We start from the raw sequence: 24,980 nt of genomic DNA, 5'->3' as shown, positions 1-24,980 counted from the left end.
TGGGAAATAAATATTTAAATTAAAACAAGCTGCTAATTATTTCACATTTTACTTGTGAGCAACGGCACATTTAAATCTTACAAATATAGTTATTTGGCTTATATCGTGATATATATCGTTATCGCCTGAAATGAAAAAAACATATCGTGATATGAAAAAATCTTATATCGCCCAGCTCTAACAGAAAGCATACCGAATGCTTAAACTGAGCAAATATGCCCTTTAAAGATGAAAAAGGTGATGGTAGCAACACTTCTCAGAAAACTTGGGACATAGCCATGTTTCCTACTGTGTGCTATCCCCTCTTTTAACACCCATCAAAACTTGCTGACCTTTTGGGAGAGAACTCTAGTCCCCTTCTTGTCTAATAGAGGATCTTAGCTTTTCAGCAGTTGTGGTCCTTTCTATATACAGTTTTATGATGCACCAAATATTGGTTATGTTGGTTAAAAGTCTGGACTGCAGGCAGGCCAGTTTAGCACCCGGAGTCTTCTAACAGCATGGCTTCGCAAGACATGCTGTTGAAATGGATTCAGTATGGAGTTTAGCATTGTCTTACTGAAATATGCAAGACCTTCACTGAAAGTGACATCATCTAGATCAGGGGTGTCCAAACTTTTTTCGCTGAGGGCCACATACATAAAAATATAGGAGGGGCTGGGCCACTTACTAGAAATTAGGTATATAACCTTAACTTTACTGTATTAAAGTTAGAAAAATCACTTAAAAGTGGTCAAATATGTTCTATTGTTGAATATAATTAAAGACAAAACTGCCTTCATCACAGCTTTCCATAAATGGATCTTTATTGATTTATTCAGAAAATGCTTTGATAGCTCAATCTCAGAATAGCAGCCTCAGATTTCTTCTTAGACAGAAGATTTACAGTACAGAGAAAAATCAATAAAGGGGAAATGGGACAGATAAATTTCAAGTTTGTTATTTAAGTTATTAGGCTTAGAAAAACATCTATTAACGTTCGTTTGAAACGATTATCAACAATAACAGACTGAACTGGACTTAATAACAGGAGTCCGTATAATTTTAGTAAACTATTCTGGTGAGTATCAGCTGCGCTGGGTATGTAAATCGGGCCATCCAGCTGCGGTGCTGATCGTACGCCACTCGTGCCAAAAATCCAGACAAATGTCACTTGATCAAGGAGCAAATCTGCATCAGATGAGATCAGCTGACTTTGCATGTGCGTGCGCTGTGCACAGCGGTGTGTACTCTGTGTGTTAACAAGAAAAACGTATATAAGAAAGTGGTGTGCAAAAGCAGGGTAGTGACAGAATTGATGCGCATTATTGATATTTGAAGCACGTGTACTTGCACATTAACACACGGGTACTGTGGAATATATTTTTTGCTCACCTAAAGCGCTCGTGCTCCTCGTCCACTCCCCGCAAAAAAATTAGCAGCTGTGCGGCGTCTGTGGCATCGGTGCTCTCATCGCATGCGATGGAGTAAAAATCAAAAGCACAGCTTTATCAGACAGGTGCAGTTTAATGTTGGCTGACGAGTCTTCAATGCGTCGCACAATTGTATTTCTGGACATGCTGACGTTGTTGAAGTCCTGCACTTTTTCCGGGCACGTTATTTCGGTGCCTTTAACGAGGCAGTGTTTTATGAGGCCTCCATCTGAAAAAGGCTTGCCCAACTCATCGCAAGACATTGCCTCGCAATGTCTTGCGATGAGTTGGGCGACCTCATAGCTGGCTATTGTGGCCTTTTCCTGGACAACTTGAGCACGAAAAAAATACTGTTGCTGACCCTGCAGGAGAGCTACCATTTGCTTTAATTTCTGCTCTCGCAGCAGTGTAGGATGCATAGGCCTGATGTTTGGTTTCATAATGACGTCGTACATTATACTCTTTCATAACTGCCACAGTTTCAGTGCAGATCAAACAGATACACTTCCCCTTGAATTCTTTGAAGAAATATTCACTCTCCCACCGTGTCTGAAATTTTCTGCACTCACTTTCTACCTTTCGCTTCTTTGGTTCTGCCATGTTTAGTAACTTCGGGGTAAATTTCTTCTGTGATTGTCCTTTTTGGTGGAGCAACTGCCTTGATCAACAGCAGCTCCCCCTGGTGTTAAAACTAAGAAGTGCGGGCAATATTCTATTCTATTTATAAAATTACTTGCGGGCCAATTAAAAATGCGGCCCGCGGGCCGGAGTTTGGACACCCCTGATCTAGATGGAAGAATATGTTGCTCTAAAACCTGAAGATGCTTCAACAGTGATAGTGACTAATGTACCGCCTACCATCAGAGATGCAGGCTTTTGAGCTGAGTAATGTTAACAAGCAGAATTGTCCCTCTCCTCTTTAGTCTGGAGCATCCATGTTTTCCCCCCAAAATTTCCAATTCATCTGGTCACATAACACTTTTCTAGTTTTTCTCAGTTCATGAAAAATGAGTTTTAGCGTAGAGAGGGTGGTGGCGTTTTTGTATCATATTTACATATAGCCTCCAGCTTCTTCTTTGTATCAGAGAACTTGAACTTGATTTGTGGATGGCATGGTGAAATGCATTTATAGACGGTGATTTGTAGTAGTGTTCCTGATCCCATGCAGTTATTTCCATGACAGAATCATGCCAGTTTTCAACACAGTGCCTAGAGATGGGAATCGAGAAGCCAGTAGTTCAGTTCAGTTGCACGTGTGCTACAATCAGCTGATTTCAGTTCATTGTGCCAGAAATAATGGCTCAGTCATGCCACACGGAGATCAACATTACTTTTATTTTTATTGCACAAAAGGACACGCCATGATGATAAAGTGCAAACTGCATCTAGGACAGAAACAACCACATTATGCTGCTAACATAACTTCAGCTATTTGCAAGCGCCTGCATGGACAGCATGCTAAAACTAAGCTGTCCAAGAACTCTGAGTGACACTAAAGCTGAGTGAATGCCAACCCTAGCCAGACCTAGACAGCCAAACCGTGAACTTCAGCAGGTAACAAACTAATTGAGCAGTCAGGCTGCAGCCTCAATTCAATTCAATTCAATTCAATTTTATTTATTTAGCACCAAATCACAACAAGGCGCTTTATATTGTACAGTAGATTGTACAATAATAGATACAGAGAAAAACCCAACAATCATATGAACCCCTATGAACAAGCACTTTGGCGACAGTGGGAAGGAAAAACTACCTTTTAACAGGAAGAAACCTCCGGCAGAACCAGGCTCAGGGAGGGGCGGCCATCTGCTGCGACCGATTGGGGTGAGAGAAGGAAACAGGATAAAGACATTCTGTGGAAGAGAGAAAGAGATTATTAACAGATATGATTCAATGCAGAGAGGTCTATTAACACATAGTGAGTGAGAAAGGTGACTGGAAAGGAAAAACTCAATGCATCATGGGAATCCCCCAGCAGCCTACGTCTATTGCAGCATAACTAAGGGAGGATTCAGGGTCACCTGGTTCAGCCCTAACTATATGCTTTAGCAAAAAGGAATGTTTTAAGCCTAATCTTAAAAGTAGAGATAGTGTCTGTCTCCCAAATCCAAACTGGAAGCTGGTTCCACAGGAGAGGGGCCTGAAAACTGAAGGCTCTCCCTCCCATTCTACTTTCAAATACTAGTCTATTAGATAGATATGATACAAACCACTGCAGCGCAGTACCTGTAATACCTACAACGTGCTCTAATCGCTCTAATAGGATATTATGGTCAACAGTATCGAACGCTGCCCTTAAGGTCTAGCAGGACAAGCACAGAGATGAGTCCACTGTCAGAGGCCATAAGAAGATCATTTGTAACTAGGGATGGGTACCGGTATCCGGTGCCATTATGGCACCGGTTCTGACATAAACGGTAGTAACCAGACCAAAAAGCAGCGCACATTTCGGTGCTTTATTTCGGCGCTTTTTTTTTTTCTTGAGATGTCATACACTTTGGATTCTAGCCAATCATTTTATCGTTACAAGGATAGTAGGCGGGCCCAGGTACGTACGTTCTTTTAGAGCAGAGCTACAGATTAAAAATGCCCAAGGCGAAGTGATCAAAAGTCTGGCTGTACTTCACAGCAAAAGATGCAAACTCAGCAGCCTGCAACAAGTGCTTTAAGCCCCACGCCCCCGGTACCACGAGCAAAAAGGAGGAGATCACGTTTAATCGGTTATAACACGGGGTGAGAAATATAAGTCCAGACATGTGTGGTATCCACAGAAACCTCTGAATCTCAGCTAAAATGTCATATAAACCATTTCTACAACCACCAAACTCAACGAAAACAAGCCATGATTAAACGAGCAGTTATGTAAATGCGCACAAGTCCGCTAAACAAACAAGGCGAACCAGAAATTCTCCAGACTTCATGTAACCAGCTAAAGAAAAGCTGGTTATCTTCCAGAGCTATCACCAATTCCAAACACCAAGTTTCACCACACTTAGACCAAAATTCACTGAATGAGCCGCAAAAGAAGACTACAAAAACACACAGCGGCGCAAATGCGCTAAGACAGAAATTGGCTTACCGTCCAGATTTCCTCCGTTATTTTTGCCGGTAGCCAGTAGCCACGTGATTATCAGCAGTTACCACGCCTACCTAGCCGCATCAGAGTTGTTTTCCGTCAACAACCTCCATTTTAGACCAACCTATAGACACGTGACTGGACAGACGTCACATGCAGTAAATTTGGGCCCACGTGGGTTTTGGCCTTGGAACGTCTGATTGGTTGAATTAATGTGAACGTGGCATCGTTACTGTGACTCTATTGGCTCAAACAATTAAAAAGAGGTGTCAATCATGCAAATTGACCAAAAGAAACCAAAGTTACAGCCCCTCAGAGTTTAAAGGGCCAGAGGCCAATTAAGCACTCCATGGCAGAAAAGGCCCATTACCATGTAAATGTATGGTTAATTCTTCAAAAACTTATTTTTTAAAAAAAGCATTTTTAGGCATGTTAATAAAATTAATTAATGTCTGCTCTTAAATACCTAAAAAAATCAACTGGCATGGTGTCCAATTGTGTGCCAGAATTGGACATTTTTGTACAACGTCTGGATATTCATGTATTGACAGCGCTGTAATTTTTCACTGTTTCACTTTAAAAACATAAATCTTTGCACAGATGATGTTTATATGTTGTTACGGTTCTTATCATTTTGCAGAAAAAAAGAGACTGCTAAAAATAAAAACATGAGAGGTTTTTGGACGAAGTTTGTGTTCTCCATTCTTTAAGCACCGGTTCGAGCACCGTTTAAGCACTGGCACCATTTCAAAAGTACCGATTTGGCACCGGTATCGGATAAAACCTAACCGATACCCATCCCTATTTGTAACCTTCACTAAAGCTGTTTCTGTGCTGTGATGGGCTCTGAAACCTGACTGAAACTCTTCAAATAAGCCAGCTTGAAAGCCTGTGGTACATAGCTGATTATTAGAGATAGGTTGATCATATTTAAGATTGAAGCATTAATTAATGGCAGGACTTCTTTGGGCAGTTTTGTAGGAATGGGGTCTAAAAGACATGTTGATGGTTTGGAGGAAGTAATTATTGAAGTTAACTCAGAAAGATCAACTGGAGAAAAAGAGTCTAAATGAATATCAATGGTACTAAAAGTAGCTGTAGATAATATTCAGTGTTGGGCAAGTTACTTTGAAAAAGTAATTCAATTATAGTTACTAGTTACTTCTTCAAAAAAGTAACTGAGTTAGTAACTGAGTTACAATATTCTAAAAGTAATTAATTACTTGAAAAGTAACTATTGCGTTACTTTAAAAAAATGTTTAACCCTCTGGGGTCCAGGGTATAATTGGCCATTTTTAACTACTTTTGATTTTCCCTCCACATTTTACCTTTAAAAACTATTTACTTTGCCTTGTTTGGTATCATCCTTTTCAGCACAACCTCACGTGTCTGAATTTACAGTCATATTTTCATTTTGACATACTGTATTAACACAATTGATCTAAAATCAGACAAAAACCATAAAATCAGAGTAGAAAAGGTTATATTTTTTACTGTAACAACCACAAACATCTTTAATGAATCAATTTCATAACTTTAAATGCAAATATTAATTGTCAATTTTAAAATCCTATGCACAAGTTTTGCAAACAACAAAGTTATTTGCATCCATTTACCTTTTACCCTTTTTTAAAATAACCATTTCAAACTATTTACAGAACAATCAGCTGTTCTGCATTCAATAAGATGCCACACAAATTATTTGTGCCACTCCAAACATTTCTGTCCACTATAAAGGAGAACATCACAGCCTGATACCTGCAGGTCTGACAGCAGCAGGTGTATCACTCCTTTTTCTACCTGGAGACAGCAGTCGCCTCATTGTTCTGACACACAACACAAAACTATCCACAACACTACACACTAACTACACAAGACAACACATTAACTACACACTCCAACTAAACGTCACAAATCTCTCACATCTCAAAACTCGCTCTCTCTCTTTTTCTGCTCTCTCTCTCTCTCTCTCTCGCCGTCACTCCTAAAACTTCCCCTGTTTTTTTTTTTTTTTGCTCATAAGCAGAGAGTGCTTGCTGCGCTGTCCTTAGACAGTAAACGTGACGAAACTATTGAGGAAAAAACGCCGCATATATATTGTTTATCATGACTGGTTTTACGTGGCCTATCGACACAATTTAAAACTGGTATATATCACCTTGTTGCTTTGTCTTTAAGTGGTCATGTGACTGGCTTACCACAACTACTTTATTCTTCCTCAGTCAAACAGCAGCACTCATGCGATTGTTTTGCCCCCTTAGCTCCAGGTGTTGTGCTAGACAGTGATCGTGATTACCGTCCGCGGGAGCGCGCAGCTGCTCAAAGCTGTAGCGTCCAGATTACTTACAGCTACTTCCGTGCAACTGATATAAGATGCGGTAAGATGAACACAGCTTCAACCGTCTGTTTGTTGAAAAATAGTAACGGACCGCATTTTCTTGTTAGTAACTGTAACGGCGTTGTAACGATAGGAATAGTAATTAGTTAGATTACTCGTTACTGAAAAAAGTAACGCCGTTAGTAACGCCATTACTTGTAACGCCGTTACTTGTAACGCCGTTATTCCCATCACTGATAATATTACATCTGTGGGATGATTATTGGTAATTTTTTCTCTAATGATAAAAATTTTATTTGTGAAGAAGTTCATGAAGTCATTACTAGTTAACGTTAAAGGGATGGTTGGCTCAATAGAGCTCTCACTTTTTGTCAGCCTGGCTACAGTGCTGAAGAGAAATCTAGGGTTGTTCTTATTTTCTTTAATCAGTGATGAATAGTAAGATGTTCTGGCTTTGTGGAGGGCTTTTTTTTATAAAGCAACAAACTATTTCTCCAGGCTAAATGATGATCTCCTAAATTTGTGACATGCCATTTCCTCTCCAGCTTACAAGTTATCTGCTTTAGGCTACGTGTTTGAGAATTATACCACAGAATCAGGTACTTCTTATTTGAGGCCTTAGTTTTCACCGGAGCTACAGTATCCATAGTTGTACGTAGTGAGGAGGTAAAATTATTAACAAGATAATCGACCTCTGTTGGAGTAGCATTCAGGTAGCTGCTCTGCTCTATGTTGGTACAGGGCATTGAAGATGATAACAGTGGGTGGATTATATTCATTCTAGTTCTTGATGGGGTTGAGGTTAGTAGGTTAGTACTTCCAATACCAAACGTATGAACTTTACCTTCAGCCCCGGGCCACAGTGATGTTGGAATAAAAAAGGCCAAGCCAAGCCCATGATAGATCTGTGCTTTCATATTTATCCCAAATCCTGACTCTATTATAAAACTTTCTTCCTCAGCAAAAAATGGATATTGGATATACTGGAAATTCTTTTGTCTTTTTCAAACCATTCTCTGCAAACCCTAGAGAAATCCCAGTAGATGAGCAGTTTTTGAAATACTGTTATGCATATTATTATTGACAGTTTTGTAGACTGTTGTCAACAAGGCAGAGAGAAAGGCTCACACTGTGAGTTTGTTTCGGGCTTTGGTCTTGGTTGTGGTCACAGTGGAAAATCCTGATTCACACAGATATGTAGTTGTGAATGGGAGGAGTTTCACAGCTCTCAGTGCCAGACATGGGTACTCCCTTGAGACAGCAATCCAAAAGGAGCCCAGGTCCAGTTTGCCCCACTGCAACTTTAAAGTGCTGTCGGTGGAAACTTCCAGAAGATGGGATTCCAGATGTGAGGGCAAAGCAACATCACTTTGAGTGGGATCTGCAGAAAATGGGTCCAGAATCCATGTGTCCTTCTCTGGGATCCTCAGGGAAATATTCATCAAATTTCTCTGTCAGTTGTGAAAGGTGTTATAGACAGAATCACTGATCTTCACTTGAGGGGAGTTTTCCAAGATGAGAGATAAAAGTGAAAACATGTCCATCCTCTTTTCCTGGGCCCTCTTAGTCAATAAAGCAATTTTCCCCTTGAAAGCTTCAACTTTGTCTGCAACAAAAAACACGTTGCTGTTTCTCCCTTGAAGTGAGATGTTCAGCTGGTTCAGCAGTGAAAAAATGTCACAGAGGTAGGCAAGCTTGGCTTAATAATGTGCAAGAGGAGATTTTTTTTCTCTGTGAGAAAAGAGAAGACCTCGTTCCTCAGTTCAAACAAATGCTTGAGGACCAGTCCTCTTGAAAGCCAGCTTACCTCACTGTGGTAGAGCAGCTGGACCTGACCTGCTTCCATGTCCTCACAAAGCTTGGTAAAACATCTGTAGTTATTTTTAATGAATTTGATAGTTTTCACACTTACATCCATCACCTCGTGGAACTCTGGTGACATCTTTTTTGCTACAAGGATTTCACAGTAGAGAAAACAGTGGGTCCATTTAGCTTCTGGTGCACAATCAAAGATCTGCCTAATGATGCCTGCCAGTCATTGAAGCGTCATCATTAGTGCACACCCCAACACAGTTCTGTCTGTCCAGATCGTTCTCAGTGAAGTAGTTGTCAATGCAGCGGAAACATTCCTGAGCCGTGGCTCGTGTTGGTAGCTCTCCACAAAACAGCATGTCTTCTGCTGTTCCAGCGATAACGAACTGAAACCAGCAATAATGCACCATTCGTGACATCAATGAACTACTTTTTATTCTTTCTAGAAGCTGATGCTGTATGTCTAAGGCCATGTCCATGATATGGTGGCTTACAGTGTCGTTTGAGAGTAGGATGGTCAGTACCTTTTTTGCAGCAGCCTCTCCGATCATCTCATGGAACAGGGGCAGGCAAAATCAACTCTTCCGCTATAGTGAAAGACTTTTTACTCTGTGACACAAGTCTGGATACGAGGTAGCTAGATTTTAAAGCACATTTAGAGTTACCAGTCAGTGACACAACAGACAGTTCCTGCATCTGCTGTCCATTTTCTTTTCTCTTGAAATATTCCGCTGGTTTTCTTGCAAGTGTGGGATGTTTGGTTTCGAGATGCCGTTTTAATTTCAAAGGCTTTAGTGCTTCGTTGGATAGCATTAGTCCACACTCCACACATTGGGCTCTCAGGTCTGCTTCTTTTCTTTTCCGTTCACAAACCCATACTTCAGGAAGTCAGGGTTGTACTTGCGCAAAAATTTTGTGAGGGGGGGTTGTCACTTTTATCTTCATTTTTGCATTTCAAGAACTACTCCATATATTTTGCTAACTGCAGACGGCAGGCAGGGTGTCTTCTTCTGCTTGCTTATTGAGGCTGATTAAACAACTCCCACCAAGCTGGGAGAAGCTGTATTGTAACTGAGATTTTCATGGATAACTGTCACGGTCCGCAGTGGCAGACCGAGTGGAGAGTGTGTGGAGGACTCGGGTGCAGACACAGGCGAGGACACGAAACTGAGTTCAAACGAAAAGCGAGCCTTTATTATGGCTGATGACATGGGGTTCAAACAAGGCAGAAGCACAGTGACGAAACTAAACTATAACTAAACTGGGAAACTGGTGCTATGATGCCACAGAAAATTATAAATACAAAGACTGGCCGTGAAACATGGTGGGTGAGAACACAGACGACGTGACACAGACTGAATGAAACACAGAGACTAAATACACATAAGGGATGATCAAGGGAAGTGGAAACACATGAGGGGGAACAGCTGATACACATGAACCTAATGACAGGACAGGGAAAGCGAAACTACATACACTGACATTAGACACAGACTTTCAAAGTAAAACAGGAAACATGGAGATTAGACATGACATGAACTTAACATAACCACACAGACATGACGCATGACAGGTAGACGCACGAACCAGGGAGACTGAGTACAGGAGGAGATGACATAAACAACTAAGAAACAAAGGACTAAACAGCAACCTCGAAATTAACTAGATGAACTAAACTAGGGCACAAATGAATACAAAAGATACATAAAACTCAAACACTGGGTCGCACGACCCAGGACCATTAAAATAACAGTAGTCCCTGGTGTCTTCAATTAATAACTAATGATGTCCCACGGCCCACAGGTGTAAAACAAAAAATGTTTTGCGGCCCTCAAGGCATGGCTCACCCATGGTTAAAAATCACTGGTGTAAGGTATATGCCTCAACCAGGCAACAATCAAAATACATTTTAATAACCTCACACAAAAGATTAAAATGTTCTGCTATACATATTGTTACAAACTGGGACTGAAAGCTGATCCTTTTTTAAATTATTGTTATTATTAGATACATTTTTCATAATTATATAATAATTTGATTATGCATTTGATTTATTTTGAACTTTTCTGCCATTTTTTTTTCTAATGTAGGAATTGGAGCCACAAGCTGGAAGCCAGCTGCTGTTGTTATGGGAGAGAAATTCTGGGAATCAAGTTAAATGAGAGGTAGCAGCCAAAAACCTCTCTCCACACTCCACACTCATTAAGTTTTGTTTTTATATCGCCTCATACCTGTTGTTATATCTGCATAAATTAAAACTTTTACTTATTACACGCATTATTTCTGTTTTACCTTCAGTGGTACACTGTTCTACTAGTTAAGGCTACGTAGCAGGAGCATGGAAGAAGGGCTGACTAATTGTAATTTTTTCCCCTTGTTAATACACAGGTTCAGTTTTAGAATGTATTCAAAAGGGTACAGTGTTGTATTAATGAACTGTTTGTTCAGAATAAAATATCTGAAGCTTTAAAAAACTTACTAAACAGGGGTTTAAAAAGTCTGACAAGAAAATGAATGAAAGAAAAATGCTTGTACTATGTTTGTAATATGTATGTACGTTACTGTTTTCATCATACATTTTATTGTGAAATTGTGATGTCCAGTTAGTTTGAATTACACAGTTTTGACAGGGTCAAATGTTTACACTGTGTCCCATTTATAGCAAATAAACAGTGATTATTTCTTGTTGCCAACTTGCTGTAGTGCCTCATACTTGGTATCATCAGGTCTTTAATCCATCAGCAAAATCAGTACGTTCTCTTTTGTTAAAGGAATATATATGTACACACACACACACACACACACGAAACCCACATTTTAAGCCGCAAAAGTGCCTTTGGGCTCCACAAGTACAGTGGCATGCCAATTTTCAGTCCTCCGAAAGATGTCTAAACATGTGTGTGTACACACACACACACACACACACACACTAAACCAGGTAGGTCTTCGCTTGGACTCATATTAGCCTTGCCACAGCTAGTATTTCTCATTTTGGTTTCTCCTGCCACATTTTGTGCTCTACTTATCAATCTATTTTATACCTAATCTGTCCCATGAGTTTTGCTGATGCATTTTTATTCATTGTGTAGCTCTTGATAGAGACTACATTGAATTGTTCCTCTCTACTAAGCAACTCTTAGTGGTTACTGACTCATTAGTATTGACCTGTTATTTAACTTATAACCTATAATTTTGAAGTTTTTTTTTTTCTAAATCTTTATGCTTTGGAATAATAATACAACCCAGATTCACAATTGAAGTGTAATGGTGTTCATTCTCGTCTTAAAGCGGTGGTGTTTTTACCGAATTAATTTTGCTTGTTTATTCGTTTTTTCACAGAAAAATGGCAAAATAAAGTAAATAACAGTCACTCTGGTTATCATTTGGAAACCTGTAGTAACTAGTTGGCAAGCAGATTTTACATATAGAGGTTAAAATATATAAAGGTAGTCTAGAAGCCTATTGATTAGTGATTAATATAGTTTTAGCACAAGTAATGTGTATATAATGTTATTGTAATTCACATTGTTTTTGCAGTATAAAACACCTGGCAACTATTGATACTCACCAGAAATTATATGACAGCTACAACTTTTCATAACCATGGTGCTCTGTACTACAAGTGCTACACACTACCGCGCCAGGAATTATTTGTGCAACCTGATTGGCTCTTTCTTTCTCACCAGACATCATGCATGTCATACTATTGGACAGCAAATACGGCCGTGATGCGTGGTTGTGATTGGTATTCTCCGATTGGTCGGAAGCTTTCAGGGGATTCGTAGCGCCGCATCGTGTCTGTGAGCTGTGATTGGACAGGAAGCCAGGTGCTGTAGTACTGAGGTTACGCTGCCCCGTCACTGTCTGATATAAATACACCTCTACTTGACTACTAGAGGTTGCTGAGCTGGATATAAGAAACGCCGAAGAGAATAACCTTCATCACTGAAGTTGACTACATACAGGTGAGAATCGCTACGAATATCCTGCAGCTACACATGTTCAGTTATGAAGAAAACACTAGAGAAATTTATTGTGCGTTGCTGTTAATCTGATTTTCACAAGAGAATAAAGAATCGTTTTTATGTGAGCACACACACATATATATAAATAGATGTTTTAGTTAATGTAAGAATGTTAACACTGAATCAGACATGGCGAGTCAGACCCTTTAGTACAGGTTTATGACAGTGTGTGCATATATAAATATATACACTTCAGTTGGTCCGTCAGCTTTATTCTTCCGACTAGCAAACTGTCCGAAGAAACGCTTGTAGTCCGTACTGTGATCTATCAAAGTATGTGCCCTGCATAAGAATGTCATCCAACTAGTTACTTAATTTTTTTAATTTCATTTTTTTTTTAATGAAAACAACATATTTTCATACGCAAGTGTCGCGTTAACTCAGTGTGGTAGACTATCCTTTGGCTCCCAGGCATGCACTACTTAAGTTCCAGGAAATCCAGTTGCCGTTGCCCTTTCACCCAATTTTGTTGCCCACTGTACTTATCTGGTCCCCGTCTAGTTCTATGTAGCCGTTTAGGTACGTATTCTGAATGGTATAAAAGCGTATATATAGTTATGGGCAGCTCCAGAAATGTGTCCTCCACTTTAAGCTAAGCCAGATAGATTTGGTTCTGAAAATCTGCTGTGCCGACCTTTTGACTAGCTAATCTTACCGGCTTAATATGCATGTGGAGTGACAGTACATGTCAACATTTGATGATATTTATGTAAAAGTCAAGGAAAGAAAGAGGGTCATAGAATCAGGACAGCTGTACCGAGTATATCACATTTGCTGTTCTCTTAGCTAACGTGGTAACCCGTAATCGCAGCAAGTCGGCTAACGTTATCGGTCAGATTATTAGTAAAGAGATCATTAGTAAACAGTAAATAGACTAATATCAGTACACTGTTCTTTTCTAGTATTACTTTTTGTGCTTTCTAAATACTTTCTAATAAGTCTCAAACTAGTATACAGTTTGAGAGTTGGATTTTATCGTTTATGATTATTAGCCTGTAATGACTCGTGCTCTGCGACGTTGTTGTAATTAAATAAAATATACCCCCATAATTATGCAGCTGTAAAGGTTTCGGTGCTGTTGCCTGTGCATAAGTAATATTGGTATATTAGTTTATTTTGACTATACATTTTCAACCCTTATACAACCAATTTATCCCTTTTCATCATCAGCATCTGTTAGTGTAGGGTATTTTAGTCTGAAGCCTGTTGAGGTAAATGTTGCTGTAATTTGGTGCTATATAAATAAAACTGATTTGAATGAGATATAACCAAGTACTTACCTGTCAATGGGGCTGGTCGTATGCCAGTATTTTAAGGCTGAATGGTGATACTTAACATATGGATTTTTCCATATTTTCTATAAAAATATTAAAATTGTGCCATTTACTAACCTACTGATCTAACTTGTGTTAGAGTGATGCAGATTTCACCATCAGAGAGTGAATGCAAAACTGCATACTCACAGATGCAGATGCTGGAACAGCTGCATATAGCTACTTAACATATATGATCAAATCCTTATTTTGTTTAACAAATTATCAGTATAAATTAACTCCTGTACGTATCCATCAATCCTGTTTATTGACATTTTTAAAACTGGTGTGCTTGGAAACTAAGAGCATATCTGTTTTTATGTGTTATCTGTTTGTTATTAATATAATGCTTAATATGAAACCCCTTCTTGTCCCCTAACTTGTTCAGGATGCCTGGCTCAGCTCCAGTTAGTTACCTGGGACCATGGCCTAAAGATGTGGGTATCATTGCCTTAGAACTGTACTTCCCATCCCAATATGTGGACCAGACTGAGTTGGAGGAGTTTGATGGTGTGCCCGCTGGTAAATACACCGTGGGCTTGGGCCAAGCTCGCATGGGCTTTTGTTCAGACCGTGAGGATATAAATTCTCTCTGCCTGACTGTGGTCCAGAGGTTGATGGAGAAGAATGCTCTATCCTACAACAGCATTGGTCGACTGGAAGTTGGTACTGAAACCATCATTGACAAGTCCAAGTCTGTCAAGACAGCCCTCATGCAGCTATTTGAGAACTCTGGCAATACAGATGTGGAGGGAATTGACACCACAAATGCTTGCTATGGTGGTACAGCTGCACTCTTCAACGCTGTCAACTGGGTGGAATCCAGCTCATGGGATGGTGAGTAAGCTTTTGTTAATGTTAAGCTGCTTTTGTTTATATCAAAAATTACCAGAAATATCTCATGTTTCCCAGTCAAAGCTGACCTCTCTAAACCCAAAAAGGTTAAATTTTACAATTAGATAAACCAAAGAAATCCACAAAATGTAAACATTTGAGATGCTGGAGCTCCAGAGTGGTTTCCATTTTTTGTTTAATAACTTAAGTAGTCTCCAAAGTGCATTGCACTGCTATAGTTATCATCCCAGTCCACTTAAGAAAAGTCTTTCAGTTAAGCAGAATTACTCAGCATTACCCAGCAAGTCATGCAGCAATGTAATTTCATGAATGTTCACTTATTAGTGTTACAAGTTCTTCATATTTCACAAATCATTGTGTGTTAGTGAGCTGTGGCTTAGGTGGGTGAGCAGGGCGTCTACCAATCAGAAGCTTGGTGAATTGAAGAGTTTCCTCAGATGTGTCCGTCGTGCGATCGTGTGACTGTTAGACAAAAGTGCTGAATGAACGCTTTGGGTTCTCAACTTGAGAAGAAAGGTCTAGAATCGACTCTATGTACTCATAGCGCCCAAAATATAACACATTTAAGCCTTTTGAAAAGCCACAGTGGCTTTTTTTTTAATCTCTTCACCAGTGTTTAGTGACATGCTGTCTCAAACATATCTCTCTTGTAAATGAGACACTAAGTCTCAGCGGGATTACCTGTATAAATAAAGTTTAAATAAAGTTAAAACATTATATTATGCATGAAAACTTATGTAGATAGACTTGTATATGCAGTATGTGGGGTATGTGTGTGTCTTTTTGGTGTTGTCTTTGTTGAGTGTACCTGAAGCAGCTTCTGTTTTTCTAAAAAGAATGCCTTAGTGATTTCCTGCTCCTTGTGTTTACTCTCTGCAGGACGTTATGCTTTGGTGGTAGCAGGGGACATTGCTGTCTATGCCACAGGAAGCGCCCGGCCTACGGGGGGGGCTGGTGCTGTGGCCATGCTGATTGGGCCTAATGCTCCTCTGGCCTTTGAGCGAGGTCAGTTAATTGATAGCTTTGTTTCTTATGCTCAGTCTCTGAGACAGAGCTTTTGGGAAAAAAATTATACATTTTTGGAAAAAAGTTTATTTCTGCTCAGATGAGTTATGATATAAGTGCTAGTCATGGATACACCAGTAGGACTGTGTTAAATCTGTTAGTAGATAAAATGTATCCAGGAATGACCTCAGTCATGCAACGTTTTAAATGAGCATCGCACAAAATGTGTCTGAACATATGTCTTTTGACATTTGTGGTAAAATGAAGGAATGACTGAAGTTGTTGTTTTTAATATACAGGCCTACGGGGAACCCACATGCAGCATGCATATGACTTCTATAAACCAGACATGGTGTCAGAGTATCCTGTTGTAGATGGCAAGCTGTCGATACAGTGCTACCTCAGTGCCTTGGATCGCTGCTACTCTGTGTACCGCAACAAAATCCATGCACAGTGGCAACGAGGTAGGTTATCAGTTATTCTCAAAGTTTTAAAAGTATAGGCTTGGTTTTACATTCACTTTGCTTAGAGAAGTACAACGTTATGAGCTTAAATCAATTTGATCTTGTACAGGTGTATTTGTGATGACTAAGGAATTTTAACCAATGAATGTAAATACTTAATTATATCATACAGCTGTGTGAGCTTAGAAATACTGTTAATATAAATGTTGTATGATGTATGTGTATCTCATTTACATTATGCTTTCCCTAGCCACTTACCCTAACCCTAACCATCAAAAATGAATGCCTAATCCTTACCCTAAACCTTAACCATAACCCAATTGTAACCTTGACACTAAAACCACATTTTGAGTCTTCAAACTCATGGGGACCTGGATTTTGGTCCCCATCAGGGCTGTTGGTCCCAAAGTATAGTAAATTTCATATTTTGGTCCCCCCCAAATAGGAATAACCAGTACACACACACACACACACACACACACACACCTTGGCCAGAAAAATTACTTCTTTGGTTTTCTGTCAAGGTCAGCGGTTTGGTATAAACTGCTCTGTGGTATGGGTTCTGTAAATTGGAGTAAGAGCCAAAAGCTCTTAGCTGCCCCTTTCTTTTTATTGAACAATGTGTTTTGATTTTGAACCAAAGTCACAAAGAATCTAAATCAAGCCCTAAAAACTAGCAGGAATTTATGTTGAGCTAGGAAGAAGTGCAACAAGAGTTGAGTTGTATGCAGAAAAAACATGTTCAAGAGAAGTGTTGGTTTGAGTGAAACTCTTATCTATCATTTCAAACTGTCATTTACACCTGTGCCGTATGTAGCCTAGTGTGGTGGTACTGCTTGAGCTACACACAAGATAACCATTGCGTCATTCAGTAAATGTTGTAAATTTATTGCAGTTTATTGTTTGATAACAGCATTTTGGTTATTTTGTAAGTGATTTAAGTGTTAGCCACATGTTTAGTTAATTATAGATTTAATTTTCTGCTAAAAGGGAGCATTTAACAGGTATTTTCATTAGAAAACTGCGTTTCCCAGAATCCTTTGTGGTAGACAAAAGTTACTCTGGGTTTAGCTAGCAAAGAAAGTTTCGGGAAGCCATTATATGTTGCTCTGATGTCGAGCAGTTTATTTGTTGTACATCCCCTTTTGAAGCCCTATATAAAGACTATCGTTTCTACAATTGATGTCTGATCCATTTGTTTGGCTAAGTGGATTCGCCACAATAGTAAATGAATTTTTCACATGGTCTTTAATCATTATATTTTCTAACAGAGGGTTCAGATAAGAGCTTCAGCCTGGAGGACTTTGGCTTTTTAGTCTTCCACTCTCCTTATTGCAAGCTAGTACAGAAGTCATTGGCAAGACTGATGCTGAATGACTTTCTGAACCACCCCAACCCCAACACTGAGATCGGACCCTTCACAGGCCTCGAAGCCTTCAGGTACTCTCAAAGTAAAGCACCTGGCCAGATAGTTTGTTTTAAAGTCGTGAGCTCAAGTGTAATTGCTAGTTTTGGACATATTTAGACATTTTCATCATTTGTACTTTTATACAAACACAAAGGGGGAAAAAGCACTTGTAGTAGTTTTCTTACTCATTGTGTGTTGCAGAGATGTACAGCCAGAGGATACCTACTTTGACCGGGATGTGGAGAAGGCATTCATGAAGGCCAGTACAGATATGTTTGAGAGGAAGACCAAGGCATCCCTGCTAATCTCCAACCAGAATGGAAACATGTACACCCCCTCTGTCTATGGCTGCCTGGCATCACTTATTGCACAGTATGTCTCATTGTCTTTTCTTCCTTTTGCATTTATTTGTCCACTGAGGTCAAACATTAGTTTGAATCACGTGCTTAAGAAGGTTGAAGTCAAAGCCCGGATCAACCTATAATAAGTACATTAAAGGCAGCAACACATGGGTGCAATAGTTTAGCTGTCAGCTGGAGCAGATGAACATATGCTGCAAGTCTTAAAGTAATGTCCTGGGTTCAACTCCAGTCTGAGCTCTTTGCTGCATGTCTTTCCCCACCTTCCTGTCTGCTCTTCACTGCACTATCTAGTCAAGGCAAAAAAGACAAAATCCACTCAGACTTGAGGCATGATTAAAATTCTGTGGGCTGTGCTCAAAATTTTGTGTTAGGCTTTGTGTGTGTGTGTGTGTGTGTGTGTGTGTGTGTGTGTGTGTGTGTGTGTGTGTGTGTGTGTGAGCGAGCGCGCACAATTTTTTTTTTTCTTTTTTCTTTTTTTTTTTTTAAATCCATGTCATAGTCCGCTTCTCAACTGCCTGAATAATAAAGGCTGAACAGATCACATAGAATTCCTGAATCCATACTGATTCCACAACACTAACATCAAGAGTCTCTTTGGATCCTTGTCCTTGATTTGAAATGCTTGTCCTGCTAAGATTAATATTTATTTGGGACTAGTTTTACTCATCCAGTATGTATGTAAAAAAAAAATATATATATATACACATATATATATATATATATATATATGTGTGTGTATATATATGTGTGTGTGTATATATATATATATATATATATGTATATATACATATATTTGTTGCCTCTGTTGTAGACACACACCATCACAAATGGCAGGACAAAGGATTGGAGTTTTCTCCTATGGTTCAGGATTTGCTGCTACACTGTATTCTCTCAGAGTGACACAGGACCATACCCCTGGTAAGTCATATATTTTACAATTGACTTGTGTGACATAAGTAAAATTGCAAACTTTTGCCATTAAAAACAGTAGAAAGAAACTGTAGTTCATTTCTGGTTGGTTGTCTGTGTCAGGATCTAGTCTGGACAAACTTGTATTGAGCCTAAGTGACATGAAGACAAGACTGGACTCGAGGAAGAAAGTTTCGCCATCTCTTTTCTCTGAGAATATGAAGCTGCGAGAAGACACACACCACTTGGGTATGACCTCGCTTTTGTTGCTTGGTTATTATTTATCCATATGTCTGACAGCAAGGACACTAAGAGCTGTCACAAACGCACAAAATAGCGTTCATGTAAACACAAATAGAAAATGTTAATTGTGATGTTGTACAGTAATGACAAGTATGTGACTCCTGTTCTAATATAATTAAAGAGCTTCACAACGGCTTTTGCTGTGACCTAATATAAAATGTTACTTGGTTATTTATATATTATTCTGCACAAAGAAACATGATTAACAAATCTTGATTGACTGATTTAAGTCAAAAACAAAAATAGAAGATTCACACCCCAGGTAAATGTAAGACAGTGTACACTGACTTTGCTTTCAAATTCACACATCTGAAGAGTACTTCAATGGAAAGTCTTTAACTTGTCAGAGTCTTGCCTCAGTAAAGTAGGCTGGTTTGGCTAAAACGCTCAGTGAGTTATTCACACACACAACTAGACTGGCATTTGGAATAATGGCTTGTTTACACTGATCACTTTTTTTTTTCCATACAGCCAACTATGTCCCACAAGGCTCTGTTGAGGATCTGTTCCCAGGTACATGGTACTTGACGCGAGTGGATGACAAACACCGCAGGGAATATACCCGCAGACCTCTGGATGATGACCTGCCAGCAGAATCAGAACTGGTTCGCTCAAGCAGTGCCACAGAGGTACAGGAGGAATAAATATTTGGGCAGTTTTCTATCTTTCATATAGACAAAATGAATTCTGTAACAGTATTTTTTTTTTAAATCTGTAAATGAGTATATGAGCAGTCCCTTATAGAAACAAATGACATGGTGGGCATGTAAGAGTCCACATGCTTAGTAAGAGTATAAAACCTTTAATTGGTGAATCTAAATCGGCCATAGGTGTGAATGCGAGTACGAATGTCTGTCTGTCTCTGTGTTAGCCCTGCATCCCTGGCGATCCGTCCAGGGTGTACCCAACCTCTTGCCCTATGGTAGCCGGAATAGGCTCCAGCCTCCCTACGACCCTGATAAGGATAAGTGGAAGAGAGTGGATGGATGAATGGATGAAATCACCCAGCTATTTTATATAATTTAGCTAAATTTGGATTGTGGGGGCTGCAGGCTAAACAGAGAACCACCTCTTCCAGCTTATCTGGGGGAACACTGTAGCATTCCCAGGCCAGCCGGTAGATGTCATCTCTCCAGCGTGTTTTGAGGCTGAGTCTAGCACAGGTCCTCCTCCTCGTTATGACAAACCCAGCTGGTGTTGCAACACTTTATTCAGGAGGCGAGCACCTCAACTGTCTTCTTTTGTAGCCGCTGTACTCTAAACCTTTCCTGAATGACTGAACTCCTCACCCTGTTCTATGGGAAAGCCCATCCACCTTGCAGAGACAGCTTGTTTCCACAGCTGGTATCAGCAATCTCATTCTTTTACATTTAGAAAAAGAACTAACAACTAGAAGAAGAAGAATAGTAAAGAATAAAGGGAAACAGGAACTCAATAGTGTGAATGCCTTACAAAATTCACACAATAATCTTCTCAACAAAAAGATCAGGTGAGATTAAGAGATTTATGGTGTTTGTCAACAACAACCTCAGAGCAGCAGCTCCACCTGGTGGTAGATAGCATTTAGAAGACAACAATTTACTGATATTTGGCATCAATTGAAAACAATTACATTAAACAACTAGTACATCTGGTACCGACTAGTGACAGTAGTGACGATTACTCCTGTAGTTGTCTAGTCATACACATCCCTATACACTCTATTACCAAAGGTATTTGTTTGTCTGCCTTCACATGCATATGAATTTAAATGGCATCCCATTCTTAATCCATCTAGTTTAATGTAATGTCAGTCCACTATTTGTGGCAGGAACCTCCGTTAGACACTTCCCTTTCCAGAATTGCAATCTTGAGGTCAGACACTGCTGTTGGGTGAGAAGGCCTGGCTCATGGTCACCTCTTTAATTCATCCCAAAGGTGTTCTATAGGTTTGAAATCAGGACTCAGTCAAGTTCTTTGACACCAAATTCCCTCATCCATGTCTTTATGGACATGGCTTTGTACACTGGTGTGCAGTCATGTCGGAGCTGGAAGAGGGGCTCCCCAAACTGGTCTCTAAAAGTTGGGAGCATCAAATTGTCCAAAATGTCTTGGATGCTGAATCATTAAGAGTTCCTCTCATTAGAACTAAGGCACTGGTGGCATCCTATCACACTACCACACTGGAATTCACTGAGCTCCTTAGAACGACCCATCCTTTCCCAAATGCATGTAGAAGCAGTCTGCATGCCTAGGTGCTTTATACACTTGTGTCTATGGAAGTGATTGGAACAGCTGAATTCAGTGATTTGGAGTGAGTACTTTTGGCAATATAGTTTACTTCTGAGCAATACTGATTGTCATCTCAGATTTACACTGGTCAGATGGTTCTTTTTCACAGTGGAAATGCAAAAAAGCAGTGGTCTGAAGGAACCATTTGGCTTCCTGAAAAGTGTTCCTGGGCACTTGGATGGATGACGGTTTATGTAAAACATAAATGTGGAGGCACCTGTGATTCAGAAGAGAAAACTTATCAGCATTCTCTCTGAATGTCTTGGTGTACCTAGACAAGATACTGAAGCCCTTTTCCCCATCTACGAAAGAATCCCCCCGCACATGCAGCATTGCTTCTCCCATATAATCAGAGTGATCTAACTTGTCAAAATGCAACATATGGACAGCAATGAATTGTTTCATGATGTTGATTATTTTTTCTTCTTTCAGCACATCCCAAGTCCAGTAAAGAAGATGCCTCGTATGCCTGCAGCCATGGCTGGCTCTGAAAGAGCCGTCAGCAACTGAAAGTACTCTGCACTTACTCGGAGAGTTATAAAGTTCCAGCAGTTTGGAAACTATGCGAGACAATAGAGATCAGATGAATAGCAACAGAAAGTGCTGTGTCGTGCAAAATTATGATTAAATCTCCATTAGTGGAGGACTACAAACAGCTGGAGTCCCCTTGTCTTCATGTGTTACTGCAGGACAGTAAACCTGAGCAGAGTCTGTTATCACAATATTTTATTTTAGTTATCCTTTATTTCAACTTTTATATTTCATGAACAGCTATATTTGGGAGAACCATAAACAGGCATAGACATAGCATGATTGATTCTGACAGCTGCCAACCAGTGATGATGTGACTTCAGGTTTTCCTCTAATGAAACAGAACGAAGAGTATGCGTCACCTGTTTTTATGATTTAAAATTGTACTGCTGTCACAGCATATGATGGAGGCGCTACCCGTATTCTGCTGGTTGTATTAATTACATCAGTTTTCTATTTATAAAGTTGTTGACTTTACAATGTCACTTGGTCATCACAAACCAGAACAGTTCAACACAAGAGGCAAAATGATGCTATATAAGAGGAGCTTTTTCCAGTAGGCAAATGGTGTGTTATCTTTAAACTTCTGATTCCGGGAGCCAAATATCTAAAACCCAATGTAAATCTGTAAAAAGAAAAAAAAAGAGAGAAAAAAGAAAATATGCATTGTAGCATACTGTATACTTTGTAACACATACCTGGTTTTATTTTGTTGAGACACCAATCAATTTATTGAGGGGTTATTGTAAGAAAATGTTTAATAGTGTTAAACATTTCACTGATAAATAAATCAAAAATATCAAACTGTCTATGGCTTCTAACTTTCCATTTTTAAAAGAACTTTGTGTGAATTTGAGAAACTGGTCAGACAAGAAAAAACATGTTCTTGGACAGAGGGAACTTTAGCTGAAACTTCATATTTGCAGTCTAATTCATTAAACTGGGTAAGGTCATTGGTTGCATTGTCATTCATTGTCATTTTCTAAACCTGTTCTGTTCACTTACAGAAGTAAATAGCAAGCAAGTCATTTATTGCCTCTACATGTACAGAAACAGTTCAGTTTATTACAGGAAACAAAAAGGGGAAAGAAGATTATTTAAAAATGTTGTCATGGAAACATTATAGCCAGTGCCTGCAAGGTTGTCTTCTTGTGCTGTGGCCCTTTTTAAGAAATCTGAATTTTATATTCATCCAATCTAATCAGTGTTTCAGGGGGAAAAAATATAGGTACCGTACAAACAGCTGCTAGAAATCCTTTGTAAACCCTCTGGAATTTGAGTGTTTTATCCTATCATTCTTGAAAGTGCAGTCTGATCTTCTAATTAAATTTAGTTGTTAAATTTACACAAATTTACATGTGTACTTTTAAGTTTCTGTTGCAAACAGTGCAAGCAGAAAGCAGACAAACAATTTCATTTCAGTAACTTGTAGTTTGACAACCTCGTAGAAGCAGGAACCTCCATCAGAAATTTCCTGTAGCTGCTTGTCATACTTATACAAAACATGGAAGAATCCTTTATTATTCCTGTAGAATGAGGGTGACTACATACATACATTAGATCGGCATAAATTGAGTTGATAAATCTACCATCATCCTCATATTTGTCATCATTTGACTATTTATATAGCAAAGTGCTTGAGAAATTGAACATAAAGTGGTGTAAAAAAGGGGGTTGCCTTTCTGATTTCCTCTTTTTTTAATTGTTTGTTACACTTAAATGTTTCAGATTAAACACATTTAACACATTAGACAAAGATAACACAAGGAAACAGAAAATGCAGTTTCAAAATGGCACCATCACACTACCCCCACCATATTTTACTGTCGGTATGATTTTTCGTTTTTGAAATGCTGTGTTACTTTTGCGCCAAATGTAATGAACACATACCTTCCAAAAAGTTCAACCTTTGTCTTGTCAGTCCATCAAATTTCTCATAATTAGGTTAGTTATCAGAATTGGATTGTTGTGGGCAGCATAGTGGTGCTGTGGTTAGCATTATTGCGGGCAGCACAGTGGTACTGTGGTTAGCACTGTTGCCTCACCTTAGGCCCTGAGTTCAATTCCACCATCAAACCAGGGTCTTTCTGTGTAGAGTTTGCATCCCTGTGTTTGCGTCAGTTCTCTCTGGGTGCTCCAGCTTCCTCCCACAGTCCAAAGGCTTGCAGTGATGGGTGTGAATGGTTCTCAGTCTCTGTTAGCCCTGTGATGTACAGGCGACCTGTCCAGGGTATACCCCACCTTTTGCCCAAGGAGAGGCTCCAGCTGGGATAGACTGCTTAACTAAAAGACTAAAAACATCTTAAGTTAAGTTCAGATTAAAATGCAAACGTACTGCTATCCTGTTCTAATAGGTGGAAACACCTAACGTTTTCCCGCCTCATATATACTTCACACTGCGGAAAATAATGTGTCTCCCTCTTTAATAGATTAAGGAATTTGTGATTATGATTTTGCAAGGATCACAACTAAACGGGATGTGGGATTTATTGTGCATCATTTCTATGGCATTAAATTTAGAATAGATACAACAATGCTGTTGGCTGTTAGAGGCTTTCAAGAATCTAGATTCTAAATTGCCAATATTTCCTGGATTTTTTTTCAAATAATAAGGAGAATTATTATATTTTAAATCCTCTAACTACTAACTGCAACACTGTAGTTAACAGAATTGTCAGCTAATTATTAAGCTGTTAAACTAACTCTACTCACCCATGATGTTGAGTGTGCATGGTAACAATGCTAATGTAATTGTTTTTACATGTGTAAATAGCTTTGAATTAACATAAAACATATGCAGAAATATACAAGATCTCAGGTTACTTAAAGCAGTAAAACTGCATTAAAATGATGGAAAATGTCTATGTTTTTACACAATGGTAATTTTCTGTTATTT

General features: G+C 39.2%; 2 protein-coding genes across 5 annotated transcripts in view; both read left to right on the top strand.

Moving 5' to 3' along the window:
* ythdc2 (YTH domain containing 2) overlaps positions 1 to 11,315 on the top strand; it is a 50,192-nt gene extending 38,877 nt beyond the window's left edge. For 2 of the 3 annotated variants that reach the window (XM_063477916.1, XM_063477917.1), the window contains exon 31: positions 10,729 to 11,314. In XM_063477916.1, coding sequence (XP_063333986.1) covers positions 10,729 to 10,800 — 72 coding nt within the window. In that variant the 3' untranslated portion in view covers positions 10,801 to 11,314. Of the gene's footprint in view, positions 1 to 10,728 lie in introns of all 3 variants that reach the window. The other variant, XM_063477919.1, reaches the window with a different exon arrangement.
* A 1,141-nt stretch (positions 11,316 to 12,456) lies between these two features.
* Positions 12,457 to 22,893, top strand: hmgcs1 (3-hydroxy-3-methylglutaryl-CoA synthase 1 (soluble)). Of its 2 annotated transcripts, none has more exons than XM_063477914.1 (10): positions 12,457 to 12,603; positions 14,365 to 14,813; positions 15,711 to 15,836; positions 16,136 to 16,300; positions 17,572 to 17,740; positions 17,910 to 18,080; positions 18,882 to 18,988; positions 19,103 to 19,228; positions 19,754 to 19,911; positions 21,986 to 22,893. In XM_063477914.1, the coding sequence occupies exons 2-10, from the start codon at positions 14,366 to 14,368 to the stop codon at positions 22,061 to 22,063; spliced, it is 1,548 nt and encodes a 515-aa protein (XP_063333984.1). In that variant the 5' UTR covers positions 12,457 to 12,603; position 14,365; the 3' UTR covers positions 22,064 to 22,893. The 2 variants fall into 2 exon arrangements, with proteins under 2 accessions (XP_063333984.1, XP_063333985.1); XM_063477915.1 differs by lacking the exon at positions 12,457 to 12,603 and adding an exon at positions 13,076 to 13,182.
* Positions 22,894 to 24,980: the final 2,087 nt, after the last annotated feature.

Source organism: Pelmatolapia mariae, linkage group LG7 (genome assembly GCF_036321145.2).
Source record: "Pelmatolapia mariae isolate MD_Pm_ZW linkage group LG7, Pm_UMD_F_2, whole genome shotgun sequence".
In the NCBI taxonomy this organism is placed as follows: Eukaryota; Metazoa; Chordata; class Actinopteri; order Cichliformes; family Cichlidae; genus Pelmatolapia; species Pelmatolapia mariae.
Note: the sequence above shows the minus strand (reverse complement) of the source record. Positions and strands in the feature narration are given on the sequence as shown.

What these genes read in the sequence shown, in the direction of transcription:
- hmgcs1 (XM_063477914.1), top strand. Translation starts at nt 14,366, where the DNA reads ATGCCTGGCTCAGCTCCAGTTAGTTACCTGGGACCATGGCCTAAAGAT. An exon ending in GACACAGGACCATACCCCTG is followed by an intron (nt 18,989 to 19,102) that starts GTAAGTCATATA and finishes TGTCTGTGTCAG; the next exon opens with GATCTAGTCTGGACAAACTT. An exon ending in AGAAGACACACACCACTTGG is followed by an intron (nt 19,229 to 19,753) that starts GTATGACCTCGC and finishes TTTTCCATACAG; the next exon opens with CCAACTATGTCCCACAAGGC.